General features: G+C 41.8%; 1 protein-coding gene across 3 annotated transcripts in view; it reads right to left on the bottom strand.

Moving 5' to 3' along the window:
- Nucleotides 1-16695: 16695 nt before the first annotated feature.
- sik3 (SIK family kinase 3) overlaps nucleotides 16696-27563 on the bottom strand; it is a 317323-nt gene continuing 306455 nt past the window's right edge. For all 3 annotated transcript variants that reach the window (XM_078532668.1, XM_078532686.1, XM_078532679.1), the window contains 2 exons: nucleotides 21841-22045; nucleotides 16696-18274 (listed from right to left, as the gene is read on the bottom strand). In XM_078532668.1, coding sequence (XP_078388794.1) covers nucleotides 21852-22045 — 194 coding nt within the window. In that variant the 3' untranslated portion in view covers nucleotides 16696-18274; nucleotides 21841-21851. The remainder of the gene's footprint in view (nucleotides 18275-21840; nucleotides 22046-27563) is intronic.

Genomic DNA, 27563 nt, shown 5'->3' with positions numbered 1-27563 from the left:
TAAAAATTGTTTTGAGCTTCTATTTGTTTAAGCCTCCTGCTTTCTCCCTCTTTACCCCTCTCTGACCCTCCTAAGGGCACTAACACAGAGTTATGAGCAACCTCCTCATGCCTCACTCAAGAGATCGGGATAAACAAATGAAGCTGAATAAGTTTTGGCACGTTATTTGACTTTGTGTCACAACCAAGCCATTATTACCTGGTATCCACGATGGCGTGTGCATTTGGTCATGAACAGCAATCAGAAATAGAGGGTTTCTGAAACGTTTTGTAAGCTTTCCTTATTGCTCCAGCTGGAATCCATTAACTCACCACGGATGATGGTTCGAAATTGGAACCATCTTGTCCCAGTTAGCACAATGCAACAGCACACAACTGGCTTGCTCACTGAAGGCAGGTTCCTCCGCTCTTGACATGATCATGAGTCAGGACCATCACCGGGTCCTGACTTGACTCTGAGCTGCCAGGGTGCCCGCCTGGGAGATCTTCCCAGAGGCAGCCAATTGAGAGGCTTCTTCCTGCAGGTTCCTGGGGCAGCAGGTCCATCTCGAGGTGCTTTCTGAAGTGGTTTGGATTTTGTTTAAAATAAACGGTGGCCACAGCTGCCAGGCTGCCCCTGAGAAGGGGGGAACTGCTCCCCAAGAGAGCTGTGGCCCTCTGATGGCTATGGTTCTGCTAGAGGGATGGTGGGGAGCAGTGATTGTAGGAGGTTCCGTGGGACCCGGGTCAGGTTCTGAGGAATTTTAATTTACAACCCTAATCCCAAATAAATTGTTAAACTCATATTCAACACCCTCCCAATAATTGGTTAGGTATATTCTCCAATTGAGTTTCTACTGATTAACGAAGATATACACAAAAAAAGTGCAAAAATAAACTAGGGGATGTGTTGGTTATTTTCTAAAAGGGGATTTAGGCAAACTTGTTTTAACTTGCTGGATTACAACTGACAGATGAAAGAAAAAATTTACTACAGGGTGGGTCTGTTTGTTAATTTTGCCTCTAACACAGAATTCTGCAATCTATCCACCAACTCATCATCAATTGTACATCAACTCATACAAGTAGAGTTTAATGTACAATTGCTTTACCTACAGTACCACCTGGTTTCGGCATACTTCTGTTATCTACCTTTATGAGCATCTGGTTTTATAGTGCTAAACTCGAGATCTATCATTGCGGCCAACTTAGTGAGAAACGCTATCAGTACCTGATACTGAGAATCTATGAACAGAGCACCTTGTGTTCACTAGGATTTTATCTCTGACCCCTATGTTAGTGGCCCATATATCTAGCGTGTTATACCAAGGCAAATAATATTACTTCACAGCGTCATCAATAAACAAACCAACAGAGCAGTTTAGGCTGCAAGAACCAAGCATAGATGTTGCAGTCATTATCAAGTTTTTATGATTAAATTAGTTAATTGTACATAAGTAATTTTAACAGCTGCACTAAAACATTACTCATCTTTGTGAACATTTGGAACATTTTGGTGTTCAAAGTAACCTTTAGTGTTTTCAGTTCAGCCTAAGTTAGACTTGTTAACGTATTCTCTATAGTGTTATTGAAAGCTTTCATTGATGCGCAAATACCTGTAACCGCAGAAAAATTGGGTAAGTCTGGTATTCAAAAATACTGCTTTTTCACCAAACTCAGCTTTGAATGCCAGGCAGGACAAATTGGGTTAAAGTTTCTTTCCGGTAAACACCTTATGAATGGCCTCAGTTCACTTTCCAATGAGTTCGAGCCTACATCACAAAATGGTACTTGTCTGAAATGGAGCTATAGTCACATACAACTGGGTAACTTGTTCCTACTTGTCACACCATCTTCGGGTCTTAACTCTATATATCGGGATGGAAGCGAATAAAGCAAAAGGACACGTGAAAATGATCCTTTTTGGAAAACCGTAAATTAAAACATTGTTAAAAGAAACCACAATCACGTTCATATGTTAACATTCCAATAAAATTCCCACAAATCGCACCCTCATTCTTCAGAGACGTATGACCCTGGTATTTACTGGAGTTAGGGAGTTATCGGGGGGGGAAGCTGAAAATGAAGAACATGGCAAGTCAAAGAACACACTGGCCCTGCCAACTTTAATGGTAAAAGCTCACAATGGCTGGCTGGGATTTTCTGGCCTTGCTGTGGCGGGACCTGCCGTGGGGAATATGGCAGGCTAACCAAAAGTCCATTGGACCGGATGATCCCGGCAGCAGGCGGGGCCGGAAGATCCCACCCTATATCTTATTAAGTTTCCCGCATGGCGGAAGGTCAATTAAACAGCTTGGCCAGTGGGAAAGAAGATCAATGGCAGGAAGCCGTGGCTAGGCACCCCAAGGTCCCTGGCCGTTGTGTTGGAGGGATGGTTGGCAAACATGGTACTGGAGGAGGTCCGGCGAAGGGGGAGTTGTGAGGGAAGCCACAATCAGCAGGCAACGAGGAGGTGAAGAGGCTGGCAATGTGAAATGGGGGAGGGGGTGGAGCTCTTACTGAAAAGGTCCTAATGTTGTAGTAACACTTCTCTACTTTTATATCCCATTCCCCATGCAATAAAGGCCAACATTCCATTTCCCTTCCTAATCACTTGCTGTACCTGCAATGCGTGTACAAGGACACCCAGATCCCTCTGTACTGCACCATTTTACAGTTTCTCTCTATTTAAATAATATTCGGCCTTTCAGTTCTTCCTGCCAAAGTGGACAACCCCACATTTTCCCACATCATACTTCATCTGCCAATTTTTCACCCACTCGCTTAACCTATTCTACATCCCTTTGCAGACTCTTTGTATCCTCCTCATAATTTGCTTTCCCACCTGCCTTTGCTTCATTAGCAAATGCAGCTACAATACAGTCTGTCCCTTTATCCGAATCATTAATATAGATCGTGAATAGTTTAGGTCCCAACACTGATCCCTTTGACAATGCACTAGTTACAGTACGTCAGCCCAAAAATTACCCATTTTCCCTGACCCTCTGTTTCCTGTTAGTTATCCAATCCTCTATCCATGCTAATATATCATCCCCAACACCATGAGCTCTTAGCTTGTGTCATAACCTTTTATGTGGCATCTTAGCGTAGCCTTTCAGAAATCCAAATACACTATATCTACTGGTTCTGCTTTTATCCACCTTGTTCGTTACATCCTCAATGAACTCTAATAAATTTGCCAAACACAAATTTTCTTTCACAAAACCATTTTGACTCTGCCCATTTGTATTTATGATTTTCTAAATGTCCTGCTGCTACCTCCTTAATAATGGATTCTTGCATTTTCACAAGGACAGATGTTATACTAACTGGCCTATAGTTTCCTGCTTTCTGGCTCCCTCCTTCCTCGAATAATGGTGTTACATTTATAATTTTTCAATCCTCATGGACCTTTCCAGAATCTCGGGAAAGAATTTTAGCCGCGTATATGCACGTGGGGGGCACGCATGAAATAGGGCAGGCAGCTAGTCCACTGCCTCCCCGCCCACCCCTGAGCTGTCCCCCATAATAAGGTGGGTGGGTAAGACAGACAGCCCACCCACCATTAGGCCTATTGAAGCCCTTAACTGGCCAATTAACAATACATGTGGCTGGGGAAGACAGGACGAAGGAGACCAGTCCATTCCTTCACCGTTTCAGAAGAAAAGGCGAAGTGGGAGGGGCACCCCCTGCCTCCCAAGATGTTATCTCCCCTGTGTGACTGCCTCTCTCTAGCCTGCAAAACCCAACTCCCACATCTCTCCCCAGGGTCCCCAATCTCTCCCAACCATGAAACCTGGACTCACCTTAGTCCAGTATCCATGTTGTCTTTCTTCTTGGGACTACTAGTGGTCCCAGCAGCAGCCACTACTTAATTCGGACACTGCTAGGACCACTCAACTTCCAGCCAATCAGATTGGCCTGCAGCTCTCGAGGGCTGGACTTGCTGTCCCTGAGGGGTGGAAGTCCCACAATTACCTTGTTAAGGTTGACCCAAGTGTAATATCACTTTGGGGCAGCCTTTATTCAAAACTGCTCAGTTCACGACCAGCTTTTAGCCCTAGGGAATTTTGGAAGGTTACAACCAATTCATCCACTATTTCTGCAGACATTTCCTTTAAGGCCCTAGGATGCAGGTAACCAGGACTTGTCAACCTTTAGTCCTGTTAGTTTTCCTAGTACTTTTCTCTAGTGATCATAATTGTTTTAAGTTCCTCCCTCACTTTTGCCTCTTATTTTCTGTTTCTTCTACTGTGAAGACAGATACAAAATACTTGTTCAAAGTCTCTGCCATTTCCTTGTTTCCTATTATTAATTGCCCAGTCTCATCCACTAAGGTATCAATGCTTACTTTAGCTACTCTCTTTTTATATACTTGTAGAAGCTTTTACTGTCTGTTTTCATATTTCCTGTTAGTTTCCTCTCATACTCCAATTTCTCCCTCATTTTTTTTAAGTCACCCTTTGCTACTTTCTAAAGTTTTCTCAATCTTCTGGGCTACCATTAATCTTTACGGCATTGTTCATCTTTTCTCTCAATTTGATACTATCTTTATTTTCCTTATTTAACCACGGATGGTGTATCCTTCTCATAGCATCTTTCTTTCTAAATGGAATATACCTTTGTTAGAAGTTCGGAAATATCTCCTTAAATGCCTGCCATTGCTTCTCTGTCATCTTATTTTAACCTTTTTTTTCAGTTCACTTTATCCGACTCTGTCTTCAGATCCTTGTAATTGCCTTTAAGTTTAATACACTAGTTTCAGGCCCAAATTTTTCACCCTCAAAATGAATATGCAATTCTATCATGGTGTTATGATCACTCTTACCTAGAGAATCCTTTACTATGAGGTCATTAATTAATCCTGTCTCATTACACATTACCAGGTCTAAATTGGCCTGTTCCCTGGTGGGTTCCAGAAAGTATTGTCCTAAGAAACTAACCCGAATACACTCTATGAACTCATCCTCCAGACAACTTTTGCCAATTTGATTAATCTCATCTATATAAAAATTAAAATTCTCCTCGACTATTGCAGTACTTTTCTGACAAGCGCCCATTATTTCTTGATTTATACCCTGTCCTGCAGTGTAGCTACTGTCAGGGTGCCTATAACCAGTGACTTCTTTCCTTTGCTATGTCTTATCCCCACCCAAACTGATTTGACATTTTGATCCTCTGAACCAAGATCATTTCTCACTACAGTACTGATCTCATCCTTCATTAACAGAACTATCCCACCTCCTTTTTCTTTCTTCCCATCCTTCTGAAATGTCAAATACTCTTAAATATTCGGGTCCCATCTATGGTCACTTTCCAACCATGTCTCTGTAAAGGCTATCATATCAGACTCATTTATTTCTATTTGTGCAATTAATCCATCTTTTTACGAATGCTGTGTTAATTTAGATAAGGACTCTTTGTACGTATCTTTTTATCATTTTTCCTTGCTCTGACCTTATTTGCTGTACTCTTATGTTTGTATGCTCTGCCCCTTCCTGTCACGCTCTGGTTATCATTACCTGCGTCACTAGCCTGTACTATTGCTTTGTCCTTTCTCTTTAACTTTCCAAATCACCCCTCATGTAGGACCTGCTCCCCACCCCACCCCATTTAGTTTAAAGCCTTCTCTATAGCCCCAGTTTTACAATTCACCAGTATACTGGTCCCAACACAGTTCAGGTGAAGGCCATCCCAGTGGTACAGCTCTTTCCCCAATACTGGTGCCAGTGCCCCATGAATAGAAATCCAATTCTTCCACAACCATCTTTGAGACACACATTGAACTATCTAATCTTATTTATCCTATGCCAATGTGCTTATGGCTCAGGTAGTAATCCAAAGATTATTACCTTTGCGGTTGTAGTAATTATGGTTTTATTTAGTGTGCAATGTACCTTTAAGAATAATACTTGTTAAGGAAGATCACACAATCTGTAGGAACCAATAGGGGAGCAGCGTGGGCTACCTCAGCAGTCAGTGTAGAGTTGGAGTTGGAGTTGAAAGCACACGTCTAGTTGCTGCTGAGTATATTGTAAATAAACTTAATGGGCAGGATTTTTCACCTGATGTTCGGGCGTGTGCCTGACACGCCCGAGCGTGAAATGAAGTATGTTGGCGTCAGCCGCGCGTGCCGAGGTCAACTCGCATTCTCGCAATAGTCAGGTCAGCGGGCATGCACCGGAGCCGACAGTGCGCCCGCCGACAATTAAAAGGCCTATTAAGGCCATTAAGTTAACAATTGTGCTGAATTTTTCACTGCCCGTTCAACCTAACAGAGTCACATGAGGGGACATGTTTTATGGCATTTTTATTTTGTTCATTAGTTTTTTTAAACAGAGCGTCATCTCTCTGAGGCAGCTCCATTCCTCAGAAAGATTGAAGCGCTCTTTCGTGCGCATGTGCCAAGTTTACACTAGGCCCTCTCGCCCGCCTCCCCCCCCCCGCCCACACAGGCAGCGCTGAGCGCGGCCGCTTGCGTTCCACGCTGGGCAAGCCTTAATTGGCCTGCCCGTGTAAAATTGCAGTGCGGCGCTGATCACAGTTGGCAGTCAGCTTCCTGCCCGCCCCCGCTGAGCACCCCTGCCAAGGGCAAAATTCTGCCCAATGTTTCCATCCAAGAAATGTCTGCAGATCAACTCTATCATTAATAGTACAACTTGGCCACCCTACAACGAACTGGCAATGAGGATAAAACAGGACTGAACAGAAGAAATCAAGTTAGAATGAAATCGGCACTGTACCTCGCCCAGTGATTGTAAGTAGCAAGCGCCGTTAGAATTGAAGAAGTAATCCCCTCACAAAATGCCACTTTTGGGAGACTTGATCATTTTGAACCAGCCACAGATGATTGGCCTCAATACATAGAATGCTTCACATTCTTTTTTCAAGCGAACGAGATTACAGGGGAAAAGAAGAGGCAAGCGATCCTCTTGAGTATTTGTGGGAGCAAAACCTACAGATTTGAAGTTTGACGGCACCCAGTGCCCCAGATTTGAAAAATATCGATTAGTTGGTGGACCTCATGAAGGGTCATTTTCAACCAAAGCCCTCAGTCACTATGCAGATGTTCAGGTTTAATTCGCGAAACAGAGCCCCGGGTGAGGCAATTGCATGCTACGTGGCAAATATGAAACAGCTAATAGAACATTGTGAGTTCAGTACAACACTGAACGACATGCTCAGAGATGGTTTAGTGTGTGGTGTGAAAGAGGACACTTTTCAGAAAAGATTATTGTCCGAAGTTGATCTGGATTTTGAGAAGGTGCTAGAAATAGCGCCGGCCATGGAAAGCACAGTGAGAGATTCAAAAGCAATGTAGGGTGCGCAAAATGGTGCCGTCTTCCACATCATGTGGAAAACCTCAACTGAAAGAGCCGTGAGAAAGCGAGACTCCGCCAAGGGAAACAGCCCCCGCTAGCCGAAGAATGAAGAAAAATACCTTAGCAGTGAAATCGAAGAATAATTTCTATCGAGGTGGAAACAATCAATCTTTTTAGCGATTGGCTGTTTAAAAAAATCGAATGCTACTATTGTCACAGAAATGGACATATGATGAGGCAATGCAAGGAAAGATTCAAGCAGGCTTGTAAACAAAAGAAGCCCAATGAAATCTACAATGTAGAAGAGCCTGAAACAACAAATTCAGACATTTACTTGTTGTTTAATCTGCAAGTTGGAAAGACAGAACTAATATTTGTCACAGTGAAAGTAAATGGCAAACCTGTTAGAAGGGAAGTGGACATGGGAGCTTCCACTACAGTAATTGGGGGACATACCTTCAGATATTTGAACAATGGTGAACATCAATTAAGTTTAGAAGAAACAGATGCCAAGCTAAAAACATATACATGTGAAGACATTCAAGGAAAAGGCATAAGTAGAGTAGCTGTCCATTATGGAAGCCAATTGGAAAAGCTAGCAGTGTTAGTGTTGAGAGGCAGAGGACCAAGCCTTTTAGGGCAAAATTGGCTAAGGGAAATCAACCTTGATTGGCCCTTGAGATTCTGAAAGGAAGCTGCAAGCGTTCCTGCTTTGAAAAAAGAGTGCGTAAGGACTGAACAACCTGAAGAAATGCAGGCTGTCCTAAGCTAAAACCTGAAAGAACAGCAGAAGGAACTCAAAGAGACCCTGCTTGATGACAGAGTTCAAGACGAGGTGAGCAACCTTCGAAGGGAAGAAGAGAACCTGTTGAAAGATCTTCACATGCTACAAGATTCCCTCAGGTCAAAGTTTGTACCTCTGGAAAAGTATAGAGAGAAACAAAGAGAATGAGTTGGCAGAGAAGATACAACAATGTTCAATTTTCCAGGAGGCAACAAACAAATACAAAAAAGATACGGAAAAGCTGAAAAATCAGCTAAATGAAGCCAAAGAGGCTCTCGAAGCAAAAGTCACAGAATTTTCCAAGAAGCAGACAGATAATGACATTTTGGGAGACTTAGCCACTGAGCTTAGGCAAGTTGAGCTTGCATCTGAGGGAAATCTGGCCAACAGTGAAGTCATAAAGAAGGCCGAGATTAAAGTCTGTGTTAGAAAGAAGGAGGCATGTAGAAAGAAGATACAGAAATGCTAATAGGGCTTTAATCCTGGCAGCATATGAAAACACTTTCATAATAGGCCTGGTAATCAATTCACAAACGCTGATGCCCTTAGTCATCTGCCTTTACAAGAAATTGATGAGCACATCCCAATTCCACAGGAATTTGTTTTACTGTTAAATTTCTTCGATATATCACCTGTATGTACTTGACAGATCAGAGACTGGACAAGTTGGGACCCAGTCCTATCTCAAGTGGGGAGGTGATGGTATAGTGGTATTATCGCTGGAGTAGTAATCCAGAGACCCAGGGTAATGCTCTGTCATGGCAGATGGTGGAATTTGAATTCAATAAAAATTTGGATTTAAAAGTGTAATGATGACCATAGAACCATTGCCAATTGTTGTAGAAACCCATCTGGTTCACTAATGTCCTTTAGGGAAAGAAGTCTGTCATCCTTACCTGGTGTGGCCTACAGGTGACTCCAAACGCACAGCAATTTGGTTGACTATTAAATGCCCTCTGCTATGGCCTAGCAAGCCACTCAATTGTAACAAACCACTACAAAGTCACAAATGAAACCAGATGAACCACCTATCACCCGGAAACGACAATGGCAATCTCAGCCCTGTAGACCCTGCAAAGTCCTTCTTACTAACATCTGGGGGCTAGTGCAAAAATTGGGAGAGCTGTCAAGGAACAGCCTGACATATTCATCCTCATGGAATCATATCTTAAAGATAATGTCCCAGGCACCACCATCACCATCTCTGGGTATGTCTTGTCCCACTGGCAGGACAGACCCAGTAGAGCTGGCGGCAGAGTGATATCCAGTCGGGAGGGAGTTGCCCTGGGAGTCCTCAACATCGACTCCGGACCCCATGAAATCTCATGGCATCAGGTAAAACATGGGCAAGGAAACCTCCTGCTGATTACCACATACTGCCCTCCCTCAGCTGATGAATCAGTGCTCCTTCATGTTAAACACCACTTGGAAGAAGCACTGAGGGTGGCAAGGGCACAAAGTGTACTCTGGATGGGGGACTTCAATGTCCATCGCCAAGACTGGCTCGGTAGCACAACTACTGACCAAGCTGGCTGAGTCCTAAATGACATAGCTGTTAGATTGGGTCTGCGGAAGGCGGTGAGGGAAACGACAAGAGGGAAAAACATATTTGACCTCATCCTCACCAATCTGCCTGCCGCAGATGCATCTGTCCATGACAGGATCAGCAGGAGTGACCACCGCACAGTTGTTGTGGAGACGAAGTTCTGCCTTCGAGGATACCCTCCATCGTGTTGTGTGGCACTATCACTGTGCTAAATGGGATAGATTTTGAACATATCTAGCAACTCAGGGCTGCCCATCCATGAGGCTTTGTGGGCCATCAGCAGCAGCTGGATTGTACCCGAACACAATCTGTAACCTCATGGCCCAGCATATCCCCCATTCTATCATTATCATCAAGCCAGGGGATCAAAAGCAAAAAACTGCGGATGCTGGAAATCCAAAACAAAATCAGAAACAGAAATACCTGGAAAAACTCAGCAGGTCTGGCAGCATCGGCTGAGAAGAGCACAGTTGACGTTTCGAGTCCTCATGACCCTTCAACAGAACTAAGTAAAAATAGGAAAGGGGTGATTCCTCCACCTATTACTGGCTGCTTGTCCCAACAACCCCACCACCCTCCCCTTAAGCCAGGGGATCAACCCTGGTTCAATGAAGAGTGCAGGAGGGCATGCCAGGAGCAGCACCAGGCATACCTAAAAATGAGGTGTCAAACTGGTGAAGCTATAACACAGGACTACTTGTGTGCCAAACAGCATAAGCAGCAAGTGATAGAGCTAAGCAATCCCACAACAACGATCATATCTAAGTCTGCAGTCTTGCCACTTCCAGTCGTGAATGGTGGTGGACAATTAAACAACTCACTGGAGGAGGAGGCTCCACAAATATCCCCATCCTCAATGATGGAGGAGCCCAGCACAGGAGTGCAAAAGGTAAGGCTGAAGCATTTGCAACAATCTTCAGCCAGAAGTGCTGAGTGGATGATCCAACTTGGCCTTCTCTGGAGGTCCCCAGCATCACAGATGCCAGTCTTCAACCAATTCGATTCACTCCACGTGATATCAAGAAATGGCTGAAGGTACTGGATATTGCAAAGGCCATGGGCCTTGACAATATTCCGGCAATAGTACTGAAGACTTGTGCTGCAGAACTTGCTGCGCCCCTAGCCAAGCTGTTCCAGCACAACTACAACACTGGCATCTACCCGGCTATGTGGAAAATTGCCCAGGTATGTCCTGTACACAAAATGCAGGCCAAACCCAACCCAGCCAATTACTACCACATCAGTCTACTCTCGATCATAAATAAAGTAATGGAAGGGATCATCAACAGTGCTATCAAGCAGCATTTGCTTAGCAATGACCTGCTCACTGACACCGTTTGGGTTCCGCCAGGGCCACTCAGTTCTTGACCTCATTGCAGCCTTGGTTCAAACGTGGACAAAAGAGCTGAACCCAAGAGATGAGGTGAGAGTGACTGCCCTTGACTTCAAGGCAGTATTTGACTGAGTGTGGCATCAAGGAGCCCTAGCAAAACTGAAGTCAATGTGAATCAGGGTGGAAACTCTCTGCTGGTTGGAATCATACGTAGCACAAAGGAAGATGGTTGTGGTTGTTGAAAGTCATGTCATCTCAGCTCCAGGACATCGCTGCAGGAGTTCCTCAGGGTCGTGTCCTTGGCCCAACCACCTTCAGCTGCTTCATCAATGACCTTCCTTCATCATAAGGTCAAAAGTGGGGATGTTCGCTGATGATTGCACAATGTTCAGCACCATTTGCAACTCCTCAGATACTGAAGCAGTCCACGTCCAAATGCAGCCAGAACCGGACAATATCCAGGCTTGGGCTGACAAGTGGCAAGTAACATTCGCACCACACAAATGACAAGAAATGACCATCTCCAAAAATATAGAATCCAATCATCATCTCTTGATGTTCAATGGCATTACCATCACTGAATCCCCCACTATCAACAAAGGGGTTACCTTTGACCAGGAATTGAACTGGACTAGCCATACATACTGTGGATACAAGAGTAGGTCAGAGACTAGAATCCTGCGACGAGTAACTCACCTCCTGACTTCCAAAGCCCATCCACCATCCACAAGGCACAAGTCAGGAGTGTGATGGAATACTTCCCCGTTGCCTGGATGAGTGCAGCTCCCACAGCACTCAAGAAGCTGGACACCGTCCAGGTCAAAACAGCCCACTTGATTGGCATCCCAACTACAAACATTCGCTCCCTCCACCACTGATGCACAGTGGCAGCAGTGTGTACCACCTACAAGATGCACTGCAGGAACTGACCATGGCTCCTTAGATAGCACCTTCCAAACACGTGACTGCTACTATCGAGAAAGACAATGGCAGCAGACACATGGGAACACCACCACCTGCAAGTTCCCCTCCAACTCACTCACCATTCTGACTTGGAAATATATCGCTGTTCATTCACTGTCGCTGGGTCAAAATCCTGGAAGCCCAAATCTGGTGAATGAATTTTTTAAAAAATGACGAGAACAAGTGCTACATGGTTGGTCACAGGAGCCCGTATCTGATGAAATGAAACCGTACTTTAACAGAAGGCATGAAATAACCAGCCAGGGTGGCATCTTATTGTGGGGAGCACGAGTGATCGTTCCTCCAAAGGGAAGGGAGCCACTTTTGATTGAACTACACAGTGGCCGCTACAACTGAGAAGCTACGTCAGAGTTTTGCCATTCATGGACTATCAGAAGTAATCTTTTCCAATCATGGCACGGCATTTACAAGTGCTGAGTTTCAACGGTTTATCAGCCTCAACGGTATCACTCATGTGAAAACTGCACTGTACCACTCTTCCTCAAACGGACTGACCGAAAGGGTGGCTCAGACATTCAAGGCAGGCATGAAAAAGTTAACTGGCAATTCCTTGGCAACCAAGTTAGCACACTTTCTTTTTCATTACAGGACTACTCCTCATACAACAACGGGTGTCACGCCTGCAGAGTTATTGTTGAAACGAAGTCTCAGGGTGAGATTGAGCTTAATAATGCTGAATTTAGAGGGGTAGGCGGAAAGGAGTCAGGGAAGCCAGGAAACTAGACATGACTGGCATAGTCGTGAGAGGAAATTGACCATGGGAGAGACGGTATATGTGAAGAACTTCGGCGAAGGACCTAAGTGGTTACCGGGTGAAATAAGCGCGGTGACTTGTTGTCTATCTTACCACGTGGAGGCGGAAGGCTGGATCATCTGTAAACATGTGGACCATTTAAGGAAGAGAGAGACAAATCACAAAGATTTGGTCCTACTAGTGATGATGACCGGGTCTGCATTTCCCTGGACTGCCATGTCTGATATTCCTGTAAGAGTTGAGGATACAGAACTGCAAATGCCCACCGAAGCACCTGATGTTCAGGCAGCTCCGGAAAATCTTCCTGACAAAGTATCTGAAGTTGTGGAGCAGAGACGTTCCACACCTACCAGGAAGCCACCTGAAAGATTGAACTTGTAAATTCCTTACCCAGTGTAAATATTATGTTGTCTTGAAAAATATGTACATGTAAATATATGTATAGCTGAGTTAAAGGGGAGGAATGTAGTAATTATGCTTTTATTTAGTGTGCAATGTACCTTTGAGAATAATACTTTTTAAGGAAGATCACATGATCTGCAGTAACCAATAGGAGAGTAGCACAGGTTACCTCAGCAGTCAGTGTATAGTTAGAGTTGGAGTTGAAAGCACACGTCTAGTTGCTTCTGAGTATATTGTAAATAAACTTAATGTTTCCACCCAAGCAGTGTCTGCAGATCAACTCTATCACTAATAGTACAACTCGGCCACCCAACAGTGCTTCTGCTTTTTAATTTTGTCCTTGGCTGCTCATACTCCCTCAGCAGACCTATGTCATCCCCTTCACTCATGTGTTTTTTGGCTGTGTAGTAACAGTAAATTTTAAATTGGGGTCAAAATTATATTTTGGATGCCTGACTTAAATATGTTAACAAGGCATCCACTTGGATGCCCCAATATCCACTCCCCCGTTTAAAAAAGGCGGTGGGACATTGAATGTTTGTTAGGGATGTCTTCCACATTCAGGACTTTAACCACCTCGCCTCCTTCCCACTAACTCTCTCACCCATTTTGGAAAGGACTTTAGTATCAAGGCCATAGTATCTATCTACCATTTTTTTTTCTCCTTTCCCACACAGAAAAGTAATGCTTAAGGCAGTGTAAGTATGGCAATCTTGAGGTACATTTCTTTTTAGTTAAAGTTTTAATATTTGAAATGCCATTTTATGTTTATAGTGAGTGTTGGATTATATGTAAATTCAACCTAATTTGACATTTGGAGAAATCAATATTACCAAATTAGCACATATGTACCCAAGTCTGGGGAACAGATGATGAGCATATAGATTTAACACCAGAATTTGTACATTTTGTGGGAAAAAACCTAACTCTACTCCCTTATAAGCTTCCATCCTTCTGTAGTTAACACACATCCTACAAAGGCAATTTCTTCCTTTTCTTGTGCATTGGACTTTGCCCATCTAGAGAAATCTTAAGAAAAAGGAGGGAGCTTGACATAATGCATTGCATGTGAACAAGTACAATGTGGATTTGTATAATATCAAGTGCCTTCATGAGTTGATAGGAAGCCAAATGTCAGATTTATGTGAATTCAAGTCACAAGCTTAGTTCTATGAGCTAAGCTACATATATGAATCATAGAGCTGGCAATTTAGGAATGTTAAAGTAAAATGCTGTTTTTTTTAGTTAGTTAACCTAGTTTTAACTTGGTTCACAGAATTCACAAGAGTCTGAAAATTGGCAGTTGTGATTAAAATCACTGCTACACAATTCATCTACATCCACACTAAAGATCTGGAAGGGAAAAATAGATTAGGATTCGAGCCAGTGTTCATGAAGTTTCCTACATAAACCGGTAGAGATTGCAAACAACTCTGCAGTGCACCTTTTTTGTTTAAGTAGGAGAGAAGTAGCAACGTGAAGTGGCATGACATGGAATTCCTCTCTCACTTCAGCAATTATATCTGTCATGTCAATAAGGGGTAAATGCTAACCAGAGAGGTCACTTTTCCACAGGGAGGGTGGAGGATACCAACTTAACAATGGAAAATAAATCCAGTGATAGTTTTTAAAATAAATTTCGGGAAAGGTATTTAGTAAGTAGCCAATCAGCAGTAGCCTTTCAATGAGAAATGGTAATTGCATGATGGTGGATATGGCTGAATTTATGCCGTTTATACTTCTAAGGCATTCAAGTTCAATCATATAAAAAAACAGCCATTTTAGTTTGATTAACATTCCTAAATTTGCCAGGCTTATGATTCAACTATGTAGCTTAGTTCATAGTTATGAGTTACTAGGATTTGCAGGTAAATAGGTATTTCAGGATTTGATATTCCGCCACATGTAATAATTAGCACACGGATTTTTGAAAAATTATTTCACGGGATAAGCATGTTGCTGGCATGGCCAGCATTTATTGCCCATCCCTAATTGCCCTTGTGAAAGTGGTAGTGAGCTGCCTTCCGGAACCACTGCACTCCATGTGGTGTAAGTACACTCACAGTGTTGTTAGAGAGGAAGTTCCAGGCTTTGACCCAGCGTCAGTGAAGGAACAGTGATACACTTCCAAGTCAGGAAGGTGTGTGACTTGGATGGGGATCTTGCAGGTGGTGGTGTTTCCATCAGCTTGTTGCCCTTGTTATTCCAGGCAGTAGAGGTCACAAGTTTGGAAGGTTCTATTGAAGGAGCTGCACCTGAAATGAAATTGCTCAATCAGCAAAACAAACTGCTTACACTGGAAGATGTTAAGGAATGAATATATGTCTGTTCATCCTAATGTTGCGGTTAAGACACATTGTTGGAACAGGGTACGGTAAATGTTACTCAACTCACAATTCATGTTATATTTGACCAGTCTAAGTTGACCATAAGGAAAGTATTTATTTTCCTCAAATATGGAAAACACTGATGTCCCACCACTATTATCCTTCGCTGTAATTAACTTCATTTTAATTTAAAATATAGCGATATTATACTTTTAACAAATTTCAAACTTTGGAATTTAAGAAACATATTGGGAAAACTTCCCATTTGTTAAAAAAGTGACTATACTAAATAATTAAATGGTGATTTTTAAGTATAATATTTTCAATACAAAAAAAACCTTTCATTTGACTCAATAATTAATATTAGAAAACATGCACAATTCTGGATATTAATAGTATTTGCATAGCTTTGATCACTGTCAGTACTTAAACTCCAACTTTGATGTACATATCTACTGGATTCCTGGCTCACAGCTCCCTTGTATCAGCCTGCTAACTCTTAATAGTTATTACCTTCTTTCTTGCTGTTCTTTTAAACTTGCCCAGTCAAGTATGGCAATGGCAGAATGAGATTGTTTCTGAAGAATGAGAAATTTTTGCTGAGAGTTAGGGTGTATTACCATTTTGGAGTTCCACAATGAAACAAGAAGCTAGAATTAAGAAGGCAGGGGATACATTATATTAGAGATTTTATGAATGTTTAAGTGTTTTGGGACTTTGAGAACATATGGAACTATATAAATTCAAGTCCAAAATTTACTAGTGGCCATTGATTATAAAATGCAGTAGCAACAAATCTCTTAAATTGACACAAAGCATTAACTGTTTGGATATATTTTATCCATCATCATAACACTTTTACCCAACAACATAGATCAACGTAAGTGGATATTGCACTTGTCCCAAACTGAAGTAATAGTTTTTCATTGCGCCTGCAGTAAAGGTAACCAACTTCTAATGTTGAGCTTTGGACCAGTATCCTTAAGTATCAAATGCGCTTGTTTTCACCACAACACATTTCGGCAGATCAATTTAAGGTACAATATTGCATTATGGTGTGGTGCAAATGCACCTGAAAGATCAACAATCCATTATTATGCCTACTGCCTTCCTAGTCGAACAAACCTATTGGTGTCAGTGCGGAAGAATCAATAGCCTGCCTACTTTATGCCTACGCCCAATAAAATATTGCAGAGGTAATATACTGTAAAAGCAAAGAGAAGGGAACTTAGGAAAAGTGCTTACTATTAACTAAATAAGTAACATTTGTTACATTTGATCAAATTACATAGGTTTTATTTGTCATGATCCCACTTTCCAACTAAATTACTAGTTGCAAGTGACCCACACAATGTACTAGATCACTGAACCTTTTGTCCAACATAAACAAGAAAAAAATACTTCTCAACATTTCCGAAACAGAAATAGCAAAGTATATTAATATACATTCAACATATACTGCGTATTGATTACTACAATACAAAGCAACATTAAAAATGTGTTACAAATGAGAGATGGCACTGCATTTCAGTTCTGATTTTTTTTCCTTAGATTGGCAGTTGACTCTCCCATAAATACAGTGTCATGTAAACAAAGAAAAGATACATACAATAAAAGCTTTCAGTGTTTCCTTGGTACCTTCCCGTTAAACAGCTGAATGTCAAGTTTTTGACGTTTTTTTCATCAAATAAATGGAACAAAAAATATACAAATGACAGAAGTTGGACAGATGTGTAGTTTAGAAGCAGATAAATGGGTGATATTTAAATTTTCATCAGGTCTAAAAATTCTCTGTCCGGAGCTACTTTTTTAAAACCATGATTATTAAAATCACAGTTAAACACTGCTTGACTGGCTTAGTTGTAGTCTTTCTTTCCGTACGTGCAAATTCCTTTCGACGTTCTGCTTCTTCCTCTTTGTGAAGCAGCTAAATCTTTCAACTTAAATTTCATTTTCTGATCAGTTTTAGAGTTCAGAAAGAAGCCCGAAACCTGGTCTTTGGGCAGGTTCTGGGTGTATTAATATATATAAAAAAATGGCATGACATAGAAACATAATACGCACTGTGAAATTTCAAAGGGCTAACATTAACAAATTTCACCTGGCACAAGGAAACAAGTCACATTACAATGCCATAAAAAGGGAAAATACTTTAACAAAGGTGCAAGTTACAATTCAAATATAACAAAATCATCTATTTTGACAATTTCTTTTTAACACACAGTTTATTTAATTGATATCTTAAGGTAACTTAACAGGTTCTACGTGGATGGGAAATAAAAACCATAAAAGCTAACTTGCTTTTAAAAAATGGCCGTACGCTTTTTTTGGTAAATGATGCAGAAATTAACATGAGAAAGAAAGCACAACGACAAACACTGGAAAATAAAACTTAGGAAAACAAAGCATATTGCACCACTGTTAGGCAAAAATCAAAAATGGAGGAGTATCAGAGGGACAGCAAGCAGTCTTATTGCTCACAGAGTAAATTAGGCCTCAGGGCGCATGCTGCACTGCTCAGTTACTCTCCCTGGATAAAGTGACATCACAGGGCTTGGAGGGGTTTTGTTTCTGCAGGGTAAGGCCAGGGCGAAAGGGCTTGACGCACGAGGATGTCTGGGAGTCATGGCTGTTTGCTTTTTCTCTTTTTGTAATTTTGAAAACTTCAGTCTTCTCTTCTCCTCATGACTGGTACTGACAGGTGTGGCAAGTAGCACAACCCCTCAACTGACAGCAGACAAGTCACGATATTGTGCTGGAAAGAAATACAATGAAGTTTTGGCGTGATGCTGCTAGATACTGTTGGCAAAATGGACCTTTCACCTCAAAGCTGGACACACTCATCTGTGGAAGAACAAAAAAAAAACTAGTGGTTAGTTGGCAATTTTTCAATTTGCTAACTGTAATTTGTGTCCTAGCTCCCTTGATAGCTCAATGAGTAGCACAGAGTGGCAAGGTTCCAGGTCCATGGAAAGTTAGCTGGAACCCTAAACTAAGTAGTACTGGCTTGCAAGTGGCAGAAAGAAAATCAGTCAGTGGTCTTGCTGTTATCATTGTCCATTGATCATCATTAATGTGTGTGAACATGAAAGCAGAATTAGGACCGAGAATGCTGTAATGGAAAATAGCTAGCCAACAAAGCTTACAGGTAAATAATAGCTAGGTAGATCTGGAGAGTAAGCTGCATGTCTGTCAACAAGGAGCCAATGACTTCAACAGAGGAGAAGAGTGGAGAAGAATAGTATTTTAAAGCTCCAAATCTATAATATTTTCCTCAGAACTTAATAGAAGTTCTACCTATAAATGGATTTTTAAACATTTATTGTTCATTCCTAATTTCCCTGAGGAGATTAGGTGAACCTTCTTCTATTGGGTATTTATTTACCTAGAAGTAAATGGGCAACAAAGCTGAAGTATTTGCCTGCAGTGCTATTTTAAATTAATCCTGCAGTACAATATTGAAAAAGATACAGAACACCTATCAATAAATTATCCCAAATCCAAAGCATTCTCAATTTTGTAATCTTAATTTTGTTTTATTAAATCTAGAGGTCATCTTGATGGTCAAATCACACTTGGACTTTTAAACTCAGCTCTGACTGCCATGCTGTAAATAGGATATACAGCTGTTGGAGAGAAGCAATAATGATCCAAGTAGAAGAATTTTGAGGAAAGATTAAGGGGGATTTAATGGTATTAGCCATAGCTCAATGGGAAGCATTCTTGTCTCCGAGTCTGAAGGTTGTAGGTTCAATTACTACTCCAGAGACTTAAGCACAAACATCTAAGACTGACATTCTGGTCCATAACTAACTGCACTAGATTGGTATTCAGGGAGATACTGCACTGTCGGAGGTGCCGTCTTTCAGATGAGAACTTAAAACTGAGGTCCCACATGTTCTCTTGGGTGGATGTAAAAGATTCTATGACATTATTTCAAAGAAGAGTAGGTGAGTTATCCCGGGCGTCCTAGCAATATTTCTCCCTCATTAATAACACTAAAGTAGAATCTGGTCATTGCAACATTGCTGTTTGTGGAAGATTGCTGTGTGCAAATTGGCTGCCACATTTCCTACATTACAACAATGACTACAAATTCAAGAGTACTTCATTGCCTCTAAAGTGCTTTGTGACATCTGAGGAAGCGAAAGGTGCTCTATGAATGCAAGTCTTTATTTCCTTTAATCAAGATATATAAATAATTAAATAGATAACATGAATGTAGAATACTGAGGTTAGTTGGACCAACTGGACAACACAACATAATTTTAAATTATGGAAAAGCAAAATAGATCTTAGAAGAAACATTTCATCTCAGGATGTTGGCTGGCAGAGTCCTAGAGCTTTGAGTTCACCTACAACATTTTAATTAGTCCCGCTGAGAGTGATCTCGAATCATATTCTTTAGAGTGGCAAGTACAACACTGGACACTAACATGAACACTCAATAAAAGAGTGAACACAAAAGCACAACACTGTTTCTTCCACAATAAAGAAAAGTCCCTAACTCCCCTGTAAACATCAATGTTTGCCAACCATGAAGCATGCTAGTACATTTAACTCTCTGGCTAAGCTAACCTCAAAAAGTAATAATGATGCACACACAAACAAAGTGAAACCAATGTAATGTAAAATATTTACAAGTGAATTTTAAATTTGAAAACATTGTGTCGCCTTTGTGCTCTCAATATGTCTTAAATTAATGGCAATGGAGTAGGGCCGGAAAGTTGTGGCCGTGATGCAGAGTCTCCCTGTTTGTTCAGAAGGCTCTAATAAAGCCTGCCGGTAACTGCTGCATTGTCAGCTGACGCAGGTTTCACCAATGTAAAGCTTCCCACGCCACATGATCGCATATGTCTCCTGTGCCATCGTCGGTACTTTAAATTTTAATTGGAATCACGTGGGAACCAGCAAAAATGCAAGAGCGCGCAAGTGCCACCCACTTCCTGATCTACCGTCAGGAACAGCATGCCACAGTTAAAGTTCCACCCACAGTGTCTACATTTTTTCTTTCAATTTTTCTTTCTATCCTGAAGATACTGTCTCAAGTAGCTCTCTACTACTTCATGAAGTTGTTCTTCACAGGCAGGGTTAGACAATAAGTGGTAGCAAACTGTTTTAACCATGGACAGCATCAAAGCTAAGCTTAAACTGTCCCCAACTGACATTCACATACTCAAGCTTTCCATTAAGAGTCACAGGATAGCAATCAAGTGTTGATTTTGTTTCAGAGCCCTAGCACAGAAGCCCAACGTTAAATACAGCACCCTTTTTGCTGTCCCATCCAGTTCATCCTAACTCAGCAGAGTTAAACTTGGGACCTTCCAGGTGATAATGGCTTCACTTCACATTGGACAGTCAAACTACCCACTGAGCCTCAGGGAATCACTGATCTCTTGTTTTTATATAACTGGAGATCTTATTGGAAAACATTCAGTATAAACATTTTAGTTCTTGCTACAAAATATTGCAAGGCACTTAACTTCTAACCGGGCAAGCTGATACAAGGGTTGATATTTTGCTCGACTATATGACGACTCTATTTCATGTTAGTGTGGTGACTGAAGTGTTCTTATTTGTAACCTATATTTGCATTCAGACAGAATAGGCTGGATTTTGTCAAAAGCTTTGGGGCCTTGATGTCAGGACTAAATGGGGGGTAGTCCCAGGCACGTACTCACTGGCAGTGAGTCCAGCGCTGAAATCTTCCAGGAGGTAGCCATAGCGGGCAGGCTCTCGACGCTGCTGGCCCAATCAGAGGGCTGGCAGCTCTGGAGAGTCGGCAGCCCCACCAGGTCAGGTGGGCACTGCTGAAGCAGGTCAGGGACCGTGAGGGCAGCCCAACATGGAGGCACCCTCTCTGGGCAGAACAGCAGTGTGGAAATAAACAAAATTTAGGGTGGAGGTCCTTAGATGGAGGGTAAATCCCAAGATGCAGGGATGCCCCTGCGATTGCGGCTATTAATGCTCAAGGTCTCTTCAATGGGGCATGGAGCCTCATGGAGCCCCCTGCGCAGGAAGGCCGCCTACATTGAGCTGGTGGCCTTCCCATGGGGGCGGTGCGGTTCTGCTCTGCCGATGGCAAAAATGCGTCGAGGCTGCAAATTTGCTCCTAATTGGGCCAACTCTGTGCCCTCCCCTCCCCCCTATATTCCTGGCTCTTCACCTCCAAGTCTGCCATCACAAGGCCAGGAAAACTCAGCCAATGCCTCTTGAACTCATACTTTAGTTTTATAGGTATAACTTTATTGTACAAGTAATACTACTTTCTACACATATTTACTTTGATGATAAAAATGCCACTGCAACCTATGAGAAATAAAAGAAAAACCCTTGTACAATAAAACTACTACAACTATAGACAAGCCAAATGCACATATTCTCCCTAGAACAGTAGTACTGAAGCTCACCTCTGTATCCACTACACTCCAGCTTGCTCCATTCCAAAGGCCAAATCAGGATGGTTGTAGGTGAGAAGTTTGTTGTCAAATGGTGGATTCAGTTCTTTCAGGATGTCAGTGAAACATTTGGTGGTGGTGTAGCAAGAACTGTTTGAATGTGGTGAACCCTCTCCTGGATTTGGATCAGCAGAACTCTGTGAACTTTCATTACATTCTGAAAGACCATTTAAGAATCAAACGAGAGAGTAATTTAAAAAGGTGTTTGCACTCAAACCTTTATGCTGTTGTGTTTCACATAGGTCACTGTCAGCTACAGTGCAGGCCAGAAATACAGAATTCCAGAATTTTTATCAGTGTTTTGGTTATAACATCTCTCGATTCCAGTTCATTATCAAATCTACCAGTTTATGAGGGATTAGCTAAGTCAAACTCTCTTTATGTTACAGAATTTCAGGATTTTAATCAATATTTCTGGGGTCAAATACCACAGATCCACCCATGTTCTGGTGAAAAATCAGAAGCCCAGTTACCTTAACAAACATCTATTCTAAAGCCTCATCAAAAATACATTTTCATTTTTATTTAAAAAGGACTGCTTCTTATATTTCAATTGAAGTTTTTCTTTGATGAGAATAGGCAACCTAATTTTGTTCCTTTCCTGCATTCTATCAGGTCAGACACTTTCTACCAATTCTTTTTCTGGCTGGATTTTAAAACACAATAAGCTGTAATCCCATTAAGACAATGGAGGACTGCCAGCCAGTCACAATATGCAACTTGCATTTCACCCAAGTGGGATGAAAAGAGACCAGACACCCAAACCGCCCCCTCACCCCCCCACAACCGGGGAGCATGAAAGACCCCATCTCCTGTTGACTGTTGACATATCCTGAAAGGTTTCTGAGACATCAAAATGCAATTACCTGTTCTAAAAATCAATGACCACAGCAGACATGGATTAATCAAATTTCTCTGGAAAATACAGTCAGCAGGACCTTAAGAACTGTTTACCAAGCCAGAGAGGTCAGAGGTCAGAATGCTGTACTGAAAGGCTGCAAAAAAGCTGGGTTTTTTTCTCTCTCTCTAAAGTATTATGTCAGAATTTGCAAAGTAACCATCCTGAGAAGAGAAATCTATTGCAAACTGAGATTTTTTGGGAATAATACGTGGAAATGTGCTCCGTACAACTACAGCCAAAAAGACAACTGAACAAAAAGGCCGCAACGTGGAATCACTGCAGCCAAAGGACAGTTAACTGCATATTCCTTTGTTTTTCTTCTTCACGGACTGGGAAAATCTTTAAGCTTATCCTCTTATTCTACCATCTGTACTAGTGTACGTGTGGGGAATTGGGGAATGTTCGGGCCATATGAATGGTGGTTGTGATTTGCCTAGCTTTATTTTATTTTTAAATTCGGTAAGTAGTATCAATAAACTTAGCTTATTCTTTGTTTAAACTCAAAAAATCTGTTTAATTATTTATAATCTGAAAGCGTACACAGTGGGACTCCTGCAGTACTGGCAAACCACATCCTCCCTAAATTCATAAAAAACCCTGATATTCAGACCTGGAACAGTAGGACGGCGCGTGGGGGGGTCATTTTTTTTTAATCCCTCCTCATGTGGTCATAACAGAAATCTGGGGGCTTATTGCCAAGATAGATCCCACAATGAGAGAATTGGAGTGGTGAAAGTAAACTGTTCCCTAGGAGCAATTTAAAAAAAGACTGTTACAGGTTTTCTTGGGTTTACAATTCAAAAAGCGCAAAAGCCTACATTCGAAGTCAGTGCCTTTCTAGGACAGATGGAAATTACTTTTGATAATTTAAAGGTTTTGTTTCTCGGAGTTAAAAAGTGTAGCTAAGGAGCTGGAGTTAGAGTTTTGCCTAAAAACCAGGAAACCTGAACTTTTAAAACTCGTGGCCAGACAACTGGATTGCGAACCTGGAGAAATTGCAACAGACAGTCTAACGATAGCAAACTCACGGTTAGAACAGAAATGGCTAGAGCTAGAATTCCAAGCATGAGAAGAAGAAGAAAAGGAGGGAGAGAGAAAAAAGCAATGCGGAAGAAAGGCAGAGAGAGGAAGCTTTCCAAAGAAGACAGCAAGAAAGGGAGATCTGACCGCGTAGGCTGCGTAGGGTGGTGGAGGCAGCTGAGGCAGACAGGTGGATATTACTCCCTGAAAAGGCTGGGGAAAGCCGAGGTGCGGGGAACAGAAAGGGGTGAGAGAGCCCACGATGATTGAAGTGGCTAGGGAGGAGCCACCTGAATTTAACAAGGCTGGAGCTTGGCCAGTAGAAGTAAAAGGGGTCAGGATAGGATTCGAAGGAGTTAAAAGGGCCAGGCAGGCAGCAACGCTGGCTGATGATTATGAGCTTGTCCACAAGCCTTCATCCCAAAATAAATCGTTCCCTCATCACCTCCACCAACCTGTAAAGGATAGGAGATGGGAAAGTGATAGGAAGCCAAGCACCCATGGGAGAGAGGGATGGCTGGAAACACAGGGACTCCACCTCAGCCCATTCCATTGAATGTCATAGGGTGATGGTTATATTCTCTCTTGTTGGAGATGGTCATTGCCTGGCACTTGCATGGTACAAATGTTACTTGCCACCTGTCAGCCCAAGCCTGAACATTGCCCAGGTCTAGAAAATTCAGTCAGGGTTGTTCATAACTAGTCATCTCTAGCAATCTGCATGTACGTCGCTGAAGTCATACTATTAACTTTTATTACAAAATCTCAAAATCACACTGAATTCTTCCCCTGTCTTGGAAGCAGATTGATAACTGGCTTTAGAACTAAAACACAAAGCAATGATGAAAGCAGTGATGAAAGATAACTCTATGAGTGTTTGGTTCATTCCTACGTTTCTATTTTATTCACCATGTATCTCACACCTTTTTAAGTTATTTCTAGTGTTATTTCTATTCCATACTAATAGTTTAATTAAAAACAATGCATACTGCTTTTTCATAGCAATAAAAGCAATGCATATTACTTTATCATACAACTGACATAATATTTCATAATATTGTCAGTGATATGATAAATGTAACCTGAAATATTATCACTCATGTAAGCTGATAGACTGTAAGATTTACTGGAACACACCTTACTTCACAAGTAGATTAATTAAGGTTTTATTTTCTTAGTTAGTTTTGCTGAAAAAAGAGACATGCTGTTAAAGCTTTTCATTTTGCACTCATCAGGACAAATGCAAGAATACCAAACGTCAAAGGGAACAACAATTTATACAGCGAGAGAAAAGGGTTGTTAAGGATTGGTTATCAAGTGGACTTTGAGGTTGAGGCGTTGCCATGGAGAATGAACCAGGAATAGTTATTCCCTAAGCTCTTGTTAAAATTCACAAAAGGCAAGTTGACTGATTGGTCAAGACATTGGCACAGGAATTGCAACAGGAACAGTTGTCTCCCATACTTTTGTTTAATTGAGAAAAGTGAAACACGTGGACATTTTCTATTTGCAGAGGACAGGGACCTGCATGCGAATATATGTAGTTTCTAGCAAGCGTAATTAGCCAAATTGCGAGCCCAACTGATATTCTTAAATTGGCTGTTAGTGTAATTCTTAGCACACTCTGGATTATTCAGTAAGTGTTGTCAAATCACGTAATCACATCTGATGTTGGACACTATGGGCAGAATTTTTAGCTCAGCGGGCAGGTGCGCATCTGACCTGATCCAGCATGAAATTGCATGAGATGAGGTCGGGCGAACATCCCGACGTCATCCTGTGCTCGCGCAATATTTGGTTGGCGGGCGCCGTATAAGTCGGAAGCGCGCTTGCCGGCAATTAAGTGGCCAATTAAGGTCATTAACGGCGCAACTGTCTTTAATTTTACATTGCCCGTCCAACCTTGTGGTTGGCGAATGGGCGAATCGGCCAGGCAGACTTTGCATTTTTCATGAAACCTCATCCAAAGGCAGGATTCCGTTATTAAATGAAAGAAAAATAAAAATCTATGGACAGCATTTTTTATCATGTATATGTTTAGGTGACTGATTGTGATTCTTGGACATTTTCTTCCTAATTTTAAAAACTTTATTTAATGCTTTTTAGGTCTTCAGCTCCCTGAGGCAGCTTTCTGTCAGCGCTCACCCTCCTCCCGCCCCCACCCCAGCAGCGTTGAACTTCTCAGTCTGCGCTTCACGCTGGCTGGCCGTTAATTGGCCAGCCAGCATGAAATCGGAGTCGGGGGCCGATGGCGGTCGGCAGTCCATTCCCTAGCCGATCCCAGATCCGCCGATCATGCCTGCCCACCAACCTAAAAATTCTGCCCTACGTTCTGAGTTTTGCAAACATGAACTGGTTGAGTACAGTCAGCACTCTACCTGCTGTGAACAGCAAGTGTACAAGATGAGAAATTTCGACAGCATGTCTCTTTTTTCAGCAGTATTGTTATAGTACTTTACTACTCTACTCTGTACTACCTTGTGACTATTTAATTATACTGAGGCATATTACAAGCAATGAAAATTCAATATTCCCCATTGTGTCACAGAGCTTGAGCAATCTCTCTCTTTCCCTCTTTCTCTCTCTTGACATAACGGTCATCATGAAATCATACGTTGTAGAAGTGAAATATTAGACTCATGAAAGTCTCACACTAACATCTTGTCAAATGAGTTATGGAACTAGTGTAAATCTATTTTCAGGACATTATACATTTTTAAAAGTAAAATGTCTCTGTTGACTAACTCGATTGAATTTTTTTGAGGAGGCGGCAAGGAAGGTCAATGAGGGTAGCATATCTAATGTGGTCTATATGGATCTTAACACAATTCTCTTACAAAATTCCACGTTGTAGACTGATGAATAAGTTTATGGGATCCAAGGGAAAGTGGCAAGCTGGATCCAAAATTGGTTCAGTGGTGGGAAGCAAGGGTTCATGGTTGCTGAGTGCTATGTGAAAGGAAACTGTTTCCAGTAAGATTCCGCAGGGCTCAGTATTGTGTCCTTTGCTGTTCATAGTCTGTATCAGTGATTTAAATTTAAATGTAGGGGCCATGATTAAGAAGGTTGTAGACTATCTGAAAATTGGCCATGTGGTTGATAGTGAAAAAGAAAGTTGTAGATGGCAGGAAAATATCAATGGACAAGTCAGATGGGCAGAAAAGTGGCAAATGGAATTGAATCCAGAGCACTGTGAGGTAATATATTTGGGGAGAACAAGCAAGGCAAGGGAACAAACAACTGATGGTAAGATTCTGGAAAGTATAGAGAAACAGAGGGAACCAAAGAGTGCATGTCCATTGATACCTGAAGGTAGTAGGTAGATAAGGTGGTCAACAAGGCTTATGGGATACTTTCCTTTATGGGCCAATGCCTACAGAATAAGAGCTGGGAGGTTATGTTAGTTTGACCTCAGCTAGAGTACTGTGCACAGTTCTGGTCACTGTCTTATGGGGAGGATGAAATCACACTGGAGAGGCTACAGAAGAGATATACAAGGATGATGGCAGGAATGGAGAATTTTAGCAATGAGGAAAGATTGGATAGGCTGGGTTTATTTTCTTTGGAATGGAGGAGATTGAGGGGAGATTTAATTGAGCTGTAAAAAATTATTAGGGGCCTAGATAGAGTGGATAAGAAGGACCTATTTCTGCTCCTGGGAGCATAGATTTAAGTTAATTGGTGGGTGAATTAGAGAACAGTCGAGGAGCAAATTTTCCCCCAAAGGGTGGTGGGGATCTGAAACTCATTGCCT

This window comes from Cetorhinus maximus, chromosome 2 (genome assembly GCF_964194155.1).
Source record: "Cetorhinus maximus chromosome 2, sCetMax3.hap1.1, whole genome shotgun sequence".
Taxonomy (NCBI): Eukaryota; Metazoa; Chordata; class Chondrichthyes; order Lamniformes; family Cetorhinidae; genus Cetorhinus; species Cetorhinus maximus.
Note: the sequence above shows the minus strand (reverse complement) of the source record. Positions and strands in the feature narration are given on the sequence as shown.